At 41.1% G+C, this 13091-nt stretch overlaps 1 protein-coding gene across 5 annotated transcripts in view; it reads right to left on the minus strand.

Moving 5' to 3' along the window:
• Nucleotides 1-4151: 4151 nt before the first annotated feature.
• The window catches only part of ZC3H7B (zinc finger CCCH-type containing 7B), a 158927-nt gene continuing 149987 nt past the window's right edge, over nt 4152-13091 (minus strand). For all 5 annotated transcript variants that reach the window (XM_088472740.1, XM_088472743.1, XM_088472741.1 and 2 more), the window contains 3 exons: nt 12868-13010; nt 10451-10614; nt 4152-9155 (listed from right to left, as the gene is read on the minus strand). In XM_088472740.1, coding sequence (XP_088328866.1) covers nt 8927-9155; nt 10451-10614; nt 12868-13010 — 536 coding nt within the window. In that variant the 3' untranslated portion in view covers nt 4152-8926. The remainder of the gene's footprint in view (nt 9156-10450; nt 10615-12867; nt 13011-13091) is intronic.

Consider the following 13091-nt stretch of genomic DNA (forward strand, 5'->3'; position numbering starts at 1 on the left):
CCTCCCCACGGTCTAGTGACTACTGGATGAGGTCTGTAGTAGGATGGTATTGTTGTATATTGGAATCAGCTTGTGTGGTACATGTTGGAATATTAAATGGTGCAGTGTTTGCCTGATGTGTTGGCATATGATATTCAGCTTGCATATTTAACTAACTACAGCATTATGGGAGATTTCAATGAGGTAGCTTCATAATGGAGTTTGTTTGTAGACCATGCGGTTTGGACAATAGGGCAGGAAGCATTCCCAACCCCCCCCCTCACACACACACTCCATCACCAGCCATCTTGAACATGTGCTCTCAGCAGACATTGATATATCTCTCATTGTATTTTAATATGTCTCTTTCTCTCTCTCTCATATTGCTCATTGTATTTTGATCTTTAATAACCGTTTCATGTATTTTAACTGTACCTTATGACCTAATGTTTGTACAATTTAGTTGCGCTCATTATTAGATCATAGCGTTGTAACATCTATACTTTTACCTGAATAATAATCTTTAGCGCTTCGGACCGCTATTCAACTGTCTCGGTATTTCATTAATGGTATAATCAAAATAGCGACATCTTGTGGTTTTAGAAGGTATAGGCAGGGTTTTGTCTTAGAGGTTTTTAGGCAGGGTTTTGTCTTAAGAGGTTCTAGGCAGGTGAATCTTAGAGGTTTATAGGAAGGAATATATTAAAAGGTGTATTTACAAATTTAACAAGATATCCCCCCATAAATTTTCCAAACAGATTAAGTGCACTCTTATCTATATTAGGGACTTGAATGCACTAAGGTGTAAGCCCTCTGTGCATCACTGTCCACTGCTATGGGTGGGCAGGTACGCACTGCTTTAATAATGAAGGTCCAGAGCAGCTGCTACCCCCATTCCAGCTCTGCGCCTTAGCTCACTGTGACAAACGCTTCTCCTTCCGTCCCTCTTCGTCTGCTCCCTATGACCTAACTCCACCTCCTCAATGTGACAGACAGCTGCTCCCCACTTGTCTCAGCTCTGCCTCCATGGCTCTCTGTAAAAGGCAGGTGGCATGTGACATCATTTTAATACACCCACAATACTTTAGTGACAGCTGCAGGAACAGCCTGTAAGGCTGTAAATAATTAGCTCCACCTGTGGATCTTTTAAAATGTGTCAGTGGTAATGAGTACACCTGTGCACCTGCTGATTGACCTGGAAAACGTGACCTGTGTGGGGTCCTGAGGACTGAGTTTGAGAACCACTAGTATAGTCAAAACTGCATCAAAATCCATCTAGTGGTTCCCAAGATTAGCCCGAACAGACAGACAGACGCCTATCAAGGCCTATATTTTATAGATATATAAACTTCTATCTAAATTATCTATATTGTGCTGCCTTCCCCAAAACTCAAAGTGCTGTATGGGAATCCCCATAGTACTTCTTGGCAGGGTGTGAAAGAAGAGAAATGTTGGTATTCAATATGGTTAAAGGGATAGAGAGCTGGATTAGTTGCTTCAAGCATGTAAAAAAACCACAACACTATAAAAAGGGCCGCAAAGCTCCATGCTAAGTTTCTGTGTTAGCACTTACATTTGTGTGTAACAGCTTTTATTTATCATTAAACACTACTATTCCTAGAGATTCTTCTCTATCTTCCAAGACAACTATCGCTGCTGAATTCCTTCCACCTACAGATATAAGATAGCACAGCTGGGTGTGGATTACAGAAATGAGGGGCTGCTTCAGGTTGGAACGGAATTCCAAAGCTACACGTCGGCATCTTTGCAATTCTGTCATTGTAAATATGCAAATGCAGCAGGTGGTGTATAACACCCCTGCTGCATTTGCGATTCCAGCACTGCCACAGAGGTCACCATCGCAACCATCGGTGGTAGATGTTCGCTGTGGTGGACGGCGCTAGGCCGCCAGCCAGCTGAGTAAGCCTCAGCTCACTCATCCTGGCCGGCTTGCGAAGCCAGGAAACTGCATCAGTTGACGGAGTCCCTGGCCTTGCCACTCCCGGAAAACGGGACGGACATGTCCCCGTTTCCAGGGACGGCGGCCCACCCCGCACAATAAATTTCTCTGTCTATCAATCAGACAGAGGCAGAGAAGGGGCTGCGTGCGATTACATAGGCCCCAATCTGCACACTTGCAGAACGGGTCCTGCACACTCAGATTCCCAATAATCGGGAATCTGCATACAGCACTGCACTTTTGTGCAACGCTGAATCAGGCCCCGAGTCAACACTCTGTAAAGGCCTGCAAGAGTTAATAAGCAAAACAGCATGGCTGCCCATATTTTTAAAGCAACAATAATTTAAAAAGGTGCTGCTGTGGTTCCAGGAGGCAGTAAAGAAGCCTGGTGGTGGTAACAAACATAATTTGATTAGGGAGCGTCTGGTGGCCTAGGAACATCGGCCAGTAATGCAGAACCTCCACATCACCCCTATCGCCAGGTATAAAATGCTTTGCTCCTGGACTTCCCACTTCATTAATCTGTGTTGAAGAACCAATCTCATCACTAGCGACGGATCGCCGCGATGTTGTGATCCCCAGATGCTGGGTCAGAGGATCAGAGAAATCCAACATGTTGGATTTCACAGATTTGCCGATCATGATCCGTAAATCGTTGAAATATACATGTATAATTTCACTGATGCTCCGACGGACCGGAGAACTTCGATCACCGCCGGTCAGCGTTTCTGATCCCATTGCAGAATCGGACAATACATCGCCTGGTATATGGGGGTGTTCAACACCGGTGACTGCAATTGTAAATGAAGTGGGAAGTCCAGGAGTAAAGCACTTATTTTTGGCTAGTAAGTTCCCATGGTAAAGCTCTCAAATAAAACTAAAGATAAAAAAAAATGGTGCCATGCACAAAGCATAGATACCAGAAATATTGTCGTAAACTATTATCTGACCATATAAGGTGTAATAAATTTTTTTTAACACTATTATGGACTCCATTAGGTACAAAATTGAGTTGTATAGAAATCATATTTAGTTTGAATGTAGCAAAATGGGAGTCTGTATTGAAGATGTTTAATTACTTGCATCATATTGCTTGAGTAATTAGATGTCTTAAAGAAAATCCTGGTTTTCTGAAATTTATGACCTTCGGTACAGATTGACAAGTGCTGCATCTCTGTAGAGTCCCATGATTTTAATAGCTGAACATTGTATTCAAACTGTATAAAATTCTGATTTGAACTTGCAGAGTTAGTTCACCATCTCATGAAAATTTGTTTACTCTACGTCCATATAATAAAGACATAATAAATGGGCATCAAAGTTGGACCATGATCCTTATTTCCCTAGACCTAGAAACATGAAATTGCATGACGTAGGCACACACTAAGCAGGGATTTTTAAAAATTTGACTCCTAAGGGGATGAAAAGGTGTAAAATGTTTCCTCCCCCTGTGCAATGTCATGAATGCCTGACTCATCGTGGCTGCAGCACTGTTCAATATTCAAATAGAGGAGCCATAGCAACTGTCACCCCAAATGCTGCCAAACATCATTGGCAGTTCGTGTGGCTCCCCTATTTGATTATTGGACAGCGCTGCAGCTCCACTTCCGAAGCCGCTACTAGCGGTATGATCCTGGCATGTCTTATGAAGCAGACAGCACTGCAAAGGAGTGAAATGTGTTTTCACGGATTCCTCAACAGCTCTTAGGCCACAGGTGAGGATTGGGTAATGTGTTATTACAGGTGTGAGGGAGGAAAATGTGTTACAACAGCAGTTAGGGGGATGTGTTACTATAGAGGTGAGAGAAGGGAATGTGTTACTACACAGATGAGGGAGGGGAATGTGTTACTACACAGATGAGGGAGGGGAATGTTACTACAGGGGCGAGCGGGGGGTAATGTGTGAGGGAGGGATTGTATTTCTACACAGGTAAGGGAGGGAAATGTGTTATTTCGGAGGTGAGCAAGGATGTGTTACTACAGAGGTTGAGGGAGTGGAATGTGTTAGTACACAGGTGAGGAAGGGTATTGTCTTACCATAGCAGTAAGGGAGAGAATGCTATTAAAGGATTAATGTGTTACTGGAGTGGCGAGATGGAAATAGTAAATATCTAAGGTTTACCCGGGTGAAACCGGGCACATCAGCCAGTACAAATGTAAATCACAAACAATAAAATGCTTAAATCTCATTTTAATACAGAAAATGGTAAATTCGACCTGAGTACAGTTGAGAGGTCTTCTGCGGATGAATGAAATATGCATTGACACCAAGGCACTGAAATTATGTAAATGGTCCAAAGACAATATCAATACTTAGATAGTGATGGGAAATTCCAAAAAAAAAAAAAAAAACCAATTGTGTCACTAGGATGATTTAAACACTTAAAAGTACTTAAGGATTACCAGTCAAAAACAGTCCTAGTGGGGAGTAAGTTTTTTTTAAAGGGTCACTAAACCTATAATACAGATAAATGAAATAAAAAAAATAATTTAGCATTCATTTTGTCTTAAAAAGAAATTGTAGCTTTAAATCTTGAGGCTACATCGCCGAAATTCCACCACAGTCCGCAACTCGTTGGGTATTACATTTGGACCATAGACGCAATATAGGAAACATGGTGGGGATAGAAACACCACTTCCCTCCAAATCCAAATTATAACACAAATATCTTCAGTTCTGATAAATTCCTGAAAATGTTACATATTTTATTTACTGCTTGAAGATATAATAACATACAATTACTTTTAATTTAATTGCCTTCAAATACAGTCTTATCTATGATTTCATTTGTCCAGCCCTCTGTAATGCAAAGAAATACTGCAGCCCTGTATAGATGCCACTAGCAATGTTACAGGAACAAATATACAGATATTAAAATAAAATCTCAGCTTTGGAACAGTGTGAATAAGACAAATACACTTTTTTCTAGTTTTTTGGAGATAAAAATGCTTCTAATTTGCAGCACCCTATGCCTAGGTGGTGTCAGTTATGCATCTTGTAAACCCTCTGCATGGTAAAATGTACTGTATGATAAGAACATTCCTGATAACACAAAGGACAGTTACAAGAATATTTTTTTCACTTTTTTTTTTTTAATGAGCCAAAGTTCATTTTGCATAGTAAATCCACTTTAACACATTGCATAAGATGACATTTCAGGATAGTCAACCCAGTGCAATCTCCTTTATCCGACACTCAAATATAGACAATAGGTGGAACTGCTTGTTTCTGTTAAGTACAAGCTGATCAAATACAAAAAGGCATCTTGATACATTCATAAATGATCATATTAAATGTTCGATATCAGGACACAAATTATGACATGTATCACTTATATAAACACCTTCTAATCAGCCATTTTAAGCTTACTACCCACTATGCGCTAGATCATTCGTACAGCTGACGAACGATGTATCGTTAAGTGTGTCGGCTTGCGTGTACACACAATATATCTGAAAAACGTTGTTAAGAGAAATATCACGTCAGCCCTGCAGGTGCTGATATATCGGGACATCTGCCTGTGTGTACGGGTGACTCGCCGACCGCCTGTGCACTGGTCGCTGGGGCCTACAAAATGCACATCACAACTGGGCGGGAAAATTCAAATGCCTGCCCAGTTGTAATATCTGAGCAGACATTGTGTGTCCTATTGTTAAATGTGGATGCTTAACAAAATTGGCTGCTTGATCGGTGGGTCCGTCGTAGCCTTATGCTAGGTACACACTAGTCGATGAGTACCCAGCCTGACATCGGCAGCGATGGGATCCGGCAGGGGAGACTGCAACAACAACAGCATACACACTTGCAGCGACGGTGGAGGACATGCCCTCGCTAACTACATCCCCCATCGGCCCTGCATGTAGGGCTAACGGAGGATGTTGCTGACTACCAGCGCAAAAGCCCATCGTCAGCGACATAGTGGGTACACAATAGACGATGTGCCCGATAGGTCAATCCGATCCACCGGATCGGACGACATGTTTAGTGCAGGGGTCTTCAACCTTGGTCCTCCAGCTGCTGTGGAACTACACATCTCAGCATGCACTGCCATAGTTTTAGCATGCTTTTATATCAAAAAGGTAGCAGTGCATGCTGGGATGTATAGTTCCACAGCAGCTGGAGGGCCAAGGTTGAAGACCCCTGGTCTAGTGTGTACCCAGCTTGAGTCTCAGAATAGATCCCTGCAGTGTCCTTAAAATGTAGTAGTTTGCCCATCAGCCTCACACTTTTTACTAAACAGATGTCGCTTTTTGATTTTTTATACCTGTGCTTTTTACTGTTTTAGGTCATCTAGAATGAGACGCGTAGAATGGTTTATTTTTTTTAATAGAATACAGCACAGCTTCTATTCCCGCTGTGGTGTGTTTGTCAGGAAGTCTGCTGTATAAAGGATAAATGTGATTAATGAAACGTTCTCTCTCTCATACTGTACCTTTGGTTTGATGAGCTCTTGAAACTTCTATGTATGTGTGAATGTTATCAGTACAATGGAAAACAACTTGAATTGTAGGTTTAGTGGTCCTTTCAGCATCATACACAGTAACTGTATTTAATGTGGAATATTTATGTAATTGATCTTATGTGTATCAATGAGGTCACACTTTTTTTTTTTTTTAAACATTCCATTAAAATAAGTTACACTCAAGCCAAAACACAGGACATGACAGATTACATCTGAGTAGCAAATGCCTGTATATACCCTGACGGCACGGTTAGAACGGCATGTACGGAAAGGCCATGAACTTCATATCTGTATATTTCATAGGCAGTACTGATAACTATAAATTCTCAATTATCAAACCAGAAACACATTCTTTTACACTTAGTCAGTTTTTTTTGTGTTTAGTTTTTTTATTTTAAAGTTCAAAGAAAAATTCATAAGTTATTATTACTAAATCTTGTAATCTGGAAATACTTATTCCACAAATAGTAATAATAATTTCTAGCCAATTTAATACCTGTCTTTGTTTGACAAATAAGGTCTGTACGTAGCAATTACAGCACAAAATGTTGAAGTGAAATTAGCACACAATTAAGAAAAGCATTCATATATCAGTATTTTTTACATAATTATATTCATTGTCAGCATGTGTAAACATTGACATTGTCCTGCTGGAACACTAAAATCTGCCCTTAACGATGTTAGTAGCCAAAATTATCAAGCCACCTCCAAAATACACACTAAAATGGTGAACTGTTCATCTTTCCCATATAGTCTTCTGTTTGGCACTCTCTGACTATGTGGCAAAGAGGTTTACACGGATCCGGGATTCAAGGCTAAATGGCACTAGAGACAGACAAAGCTGAAACCTGCACCTTCAAGGATCCTAAGACCCAGACCCTGCGTTAAAACGCACCCTCGTGGATACAATGTGTGGGGAAACCCATAGATTCCGTATTTTACATGGAATCTATGGGTTACCGCACGTTGCATGAGGGTTTACTGCGTAGAGAAAATACAGAATACTTGAATAGCTACTGGTGTGGAACCAGGAGCTTTACCCCACGCCTAATTGGATATACACCTGTATGTTAGAAGGATGTCCACTCACGTTATTTTAATGTCCTAATACACAAGCAGAATATAGTGAAACCCCCTAAACGTCTTAAAAATATGACCTATCCCAACCCACTGTCCTGGAATTCAGAGTTGCCCATATATTACTGATCACAACAATCATCCAATGGTGAAAGGTCATCTACATACTCTAACCTTACCAACTTTTGAATGATTGAGGTGGGTCAGAATGAATAAAAGAAAAGTGGACACTCCCCTTACAACAATGCCTGTAAATAACACTTGTATGTGGAAATTAGCATTGAAGAGAATATTCAACCAAAACTTCCCATTTGATTTTGGGTGAAGTTTGCAGTTTGATAAACAGACAATATCATTACCTCCTCCAACCTCAACACTTGCAAAGCATCCCAAGTCCAGGTGCTGTTCAGGCCTCTAGATAAAGCAGGGTACACACTGACAGATATAATAGCCGATTAATAGAGCGGTCAATATATCTGGTGCCCGTTGGCCAGTGTGTACCAGCGATATGTCTGAATGACATCGTTCACAGACATATCGCGTCAGCTGTGCTGCACCGTCAATGGGACAGATATATCTGCAGACATATCTGTCCATCGGCAAGTGTGTACGGGCGATCAGCCAATCATCCATACACATACAGCGCGGACCCCCGGCTGCCTGGAAGATTATGGTCATTCAGTGTATATGAACGATCATCATCTATAGCTATATCTGCAGATCACAACCTTAAGGTTGGTCAACACTTATCAGTGATCATTGTAATAAACAAATTATCTAGACTAACTGTAAATTCATGGGGTAAGAGGATATGACACTTGGAGCTTAAAAAGGTCCACGGAAGTCAATAGAAGAGATAGACCCATGGAGTCTTTAGGAAAACCCATTGATCACAACATTTCTAGGGCACGGAAGGTGTAACACTTACTTTTGTTGTAACAGTGAATGCAGGTGTTCTACTTTAAATGAATCATGTCAGCTAAAGCCTGAAAACATATTTTCAGAGAGATTAAGTAAAAGTACAGGGGATTTGAAGGCTTATGAAGTTTCTCATTTGTAGGATGTGAAGTTACCAGCCAGTCACTGTAGACCCCTATTCTTGTCTTCATGCTGAAGGTGTTAGTGGGTTGTTTGGACTTGAAGGTTAGCTCCATATTTCACAATATAATAAGCAATGGGTACTGATATTGGGAGACACCACACCTGTGAAAAGGACAAAATATCACAAACCATTTCACGTACACAGAACTTTTCACATGCCGAAGACTCGCTGACTGAATGTCTATGGACAAACCTGTACTCCCTATCGATGGAGGAAATTACCGCCTGTGATGAAGAGGTAAAAAAAAAATTAAAATAAAAAAACATACTGTTTGAATGTTAGACCCAGCTCTCTGCCAATTAGAGCCACACTTGTAAATATTGGTTATGAGGATAAGAGGTTGTTTCACAATGTGTCTGCTGTCCCTCTCTCTTCAGGTCCTTCTGCCAAATCTAGCATAAGGAAGGAGTATTTGCCAAAGTCAGAGTCGCTGGGCTCCAGCAGCATGTCTTTACGAGCTTTGGAAACCTTGAACTGCAAGACTTTTCTCCGCTCATGCCACTCTGCCAATTCTTCCACTCCATGAGCAAAGGGGCAGTTGTTTTCATTAGGGCAACTCTGTGTCTCCTCAAACCTGGTGTGGAGAGAGATTATTGCAGCAGAAAATCAATACAGCTACAAATAATCATCATAGGATCGTTAGTCTGCTGAGTTCTATCTTAATGTTAGCGATGTCAAATAATGTCATATAGTTGAGAGGAACTTCACAATTTATTTTATACTAGCTGGGATACCCGGGTTCTCACCTATAACACCATTCCATTGATTCTGAAAAGGATCCCACTGTTTGCTAACACGCATGCAAAAAGTGTCGTAACTACCGAATGTGAAAGGGATGTCTCTGCTATGGTGCCCGAGATGACTCTGTAGCCGCTGCTCCCCCTGCATCAAGTCACAGTGTTGGCCCGCCATCCGATTAGAGCTGGCGCATTGTTATAAGACTTGGAGAGACAGCGACGCCGGTCGCGAGGCAATCAGAGCTCGCAGACCATCAGCCAATCAGCAGTAGCGGCTCCTGATTGGCTGCCGGTCCGCAAGCTCAGATTGGCTCGTGACCGGCGCAAGATTCAAATTGCTCTGGCGCTGTCTGTGTCTGCCAGCTGTAATTAGCTGGCAGTTCGGCACCAAATCCACAGCTGCTTGCTGCTGATGGCACAAACTGGGAGGCGAGTTCCTGGGGGTGGAGAGAATAGTGTGTTATATGGGGCACTACTATTATGTGGCATGATCTGTGGAGGGCATATTACTGTATAGTAAAATAAGTAAGCGGCATTACTGTGTAGTGTAAGGGGCATAATTGTGTGGTATAATGTATAAGGGGCACTACTACTGCAGCCCACAAAGTTCTAGTTACGCACTTGCATGCAAACAGGACTGACTAATATATAAGGTCTAACTCTGGATTAATGTTAACTTGCATGAGTCAAAGTTTGACACTTGCTCAGACTTTGAGGTTAAAAGGATACTTTTGTAGCTTTCTCACAGGGTTTCAGCAGTCTGCCAATGTCCACTTGAGCCAGCCCCTGAACTTGTGTAATTTAAGAGTGTCCCTATTTTTAGGGATTGTGTGACAGTGTATGGCCCTGACTAAGTTCAAAAACCTAAACCTTGTCAAACTACACCACCATGCCAAATTTGGTGAAGCTAGGTCCAAAACTCTGGCCGTGCATAAAGAACAAAGACAGACAGACATGCTTTACTGCTTGTTATATAGATTAATAAAAGTAGCAAAACCTACAAAACTTTAACAGAGAACCCAAATAGAGTATTGAGGATACAATGCAGCGACACACATTATTCAGCCTAGGTTTCTGCCAAGCACAAGATCAGCACCTGACAGGCTGAAGGAATCATTATAGACGCACTCACCTCTCACAGAGTTTAAACTCCCCTGCAGGAAAGCGATATTTCCAGGGACTTTCTTCACTTTCCAGGGTGAACACGCGTTCTTTATGCTTCTCCGACTGGATGTGTTTCTGCCATTGCCTCTCACTGTTGCTGTTCTTGCCACAGAGATAACAGTGGAATCCAGCCTGATAGGAAATAGATAGAAAATAGCAATATGAAGGTCTGAAAATTTCCAGTCAGCAGCAAAATGACGAAGACCTAAACTAATCTCTCTATTACAATTCATAACGAGTCACTAACAGTCTGCAAATCATCTACGAAAAGTAAGAAAATTAAATAAACTGGTTTCATTGTGACCAGCTGTCCAAAATAACAAGTTCCTTCTTCAGGAGACTTAACTGGTCACTGAGTCAATCAATCCCCTCAGTGGTCATGGAGTAACAGAGGCAGTAGGGAGAGGGGTTATGGGGGGGCATGGGCAGGCAATGCTGAGAAGCTTCACTTTATCATGAGCCTGTTGACTGTGGTTACCATGGTTGTCACATGACATTTATCACTGTAAATCAATACTAGAGGAAGAAAGAATAGTGTCTACCTGAAAGAGCACACTTAGGGCCGTATTCAATTAGCGGCGAAAACGATCGTTTTTCGAAAAAAAAAAAAAAAAAGGCGACAATGGAGAAAAAGAAAAAACTGGAGAAAAGTTTTCTCCATCCCAGACCAGGAGAAAAATGTGGGGATTTCACCACATTTTTGCCTAAAAATGTGGGGATTTCTTTCAGAACCCTTTGGGACCCCCCCCCCCCAATGATAAATTACCCCCAATTTATTCTCATAAGTTGCGTACTTTGGTGAAAAACGACAGTTCAATTTTTGTGTGAAAATAAAAAGTAGTTGAAAATGGTTTTACCGTATTGGGAACGATTTTTCTTGGGCTAGTATGGATGCTTCGAGTGTTTTAAACATTGCACGCGGTCGCAACAGGCGGTTTTATAACAGTATTTAAAATTGCGCTTTTACAGCACGAAAATATACCTGCACCCATTTTAATGTACCCCCAATATATGTGGAACAGTATTTTCCTTGAAAAAAAATACTTTCTATCTTTTTCAGCTTTATTTTATTATTTTTTTTATCCCAAAAATTGCCTTGGTCAGTTTTCACCAAAGTACCCAACTTGGTGTAATATATAATTAGGGGAGGGTCCAAAGGGTTCTGAATGAAATCCTCACATTTTTAGCCAAAAAATAGCGTCTGCTTTTGCCGCAAATTGAATACGGACCTTAGTTCAGTATATTTTCCTCAAAATGATGCAGGTTATTAAAACATAAAATAATAAAAAAAACAAACACCACATTTTTCATGGGACTGCAGATCTAAGGATGTTGCAATACTGAAAGCACATGAACTCTGCACCTAAATTTACAATAAGCTGTATTCTCTAAGGGCCGTATTCAATTAAGCAGCGAAAAGTCGGAATCGGACGTCATTTTTGCATGTTTCAATTATCCCCATATTCAATTTCAAAGACTTTTCGTCAGTGCGAAAAGTCTTTGAAAAAAAAACGGGGATAAGTTTTTCACCATGTTTTACATGGTGAAAAAAAGTGCAGAATTGGGGTTTAGAGGTGTAGGCTTAAAAAGAATTAGTCTGCACCCCTGGGAGTATCATTTAAAAAATAACTGTGTAAAAAAAAGTAAAAGAAAAAAAAAAAAAAATCGGGACACCCCAAAAAATTTACTTTAAATTTGGCGGTGTAAAAAAAATAAAAAGAGGGGAACAAAATGCCAAACTAGCAAAATTAATTCTGGTGGGGTCCCCAAGTATGCGGCAGGTGTTTTCTTCATTGCGCAGAGTAGCGGCAGGTGCATTTTTGCAGAATTTTCAAGATTAACTTTAGGGACTTAAAAATTTGCTTACCCCCATTTTCATGTACCCCAAATTTGATAGGAATCACTAAAAAAAAATAAATCTAAGTGCTATTCTTCATCACTTCTTCATAGCTGCAATAAAACACCTGCTGTGGCTATTTAAAAACCCGAATTACCTTCAACAGGGTAAAACGGGGGTACCCACAGTGGTCCCCCATGTCAAGACATCATTAGGGGGGTCCCAGGATGGATTCCCGATACTTACCTTTCTGCAGGATCCTGTTTTCGCCGGCTCCAAATTGAATACGGGGATAAAGCGGGCACGCGCCCGGTACTTTATCCCCAGAAAAGCTCCGATGTGGAGCGAAAAGTCCAGCATGGACTTTTCTCTCCCTAACTGAATACGGGCCATAGAGTACATCCCCCTCTAACCAGGTCTTCTTTATTTACCCTCATACCACCCTCTCTCTCTCCTCACTCTTCTCACACTACACTGCAGAACAGGCCAAGATTGTCACTAGCAACTCTTTAAAACTCAGACTAGGGGAGGGGACACAAGCAAATTACCATTAGATCTGCATAATCTGTTGGCATTACAATTTGTTTCTCGGTTTCCTTCTGGGCTCCGGTTGTCGCTGCTGCCTTCCCAGGTTTCTCTGACGAGCTTTTATTCTTATTACACAAATCAAAAATCAGCTGCAGATCCAAGACTGAAATGGGAAAGACAGGAACATAAAATGTGTGTAATTATAGAAACACAGGGAAACACTAAAGTTTTATCATTCATTTTT

The sequence above is a fragment of the Taudactylus pleione genome, unplaced genomic scaffold (genome assembly GCF_031769625.1).
Source record: "Taudactylus pleione unplaced genomic scaffold, aTauple2 ptg000128l, whole genome shotgun sequence".
NCBI lineage: Eukaryota > Metazoa > Chordata > Amphibia > Anura > Myobatrachidae > Taudactylus > Taudactylus pleione.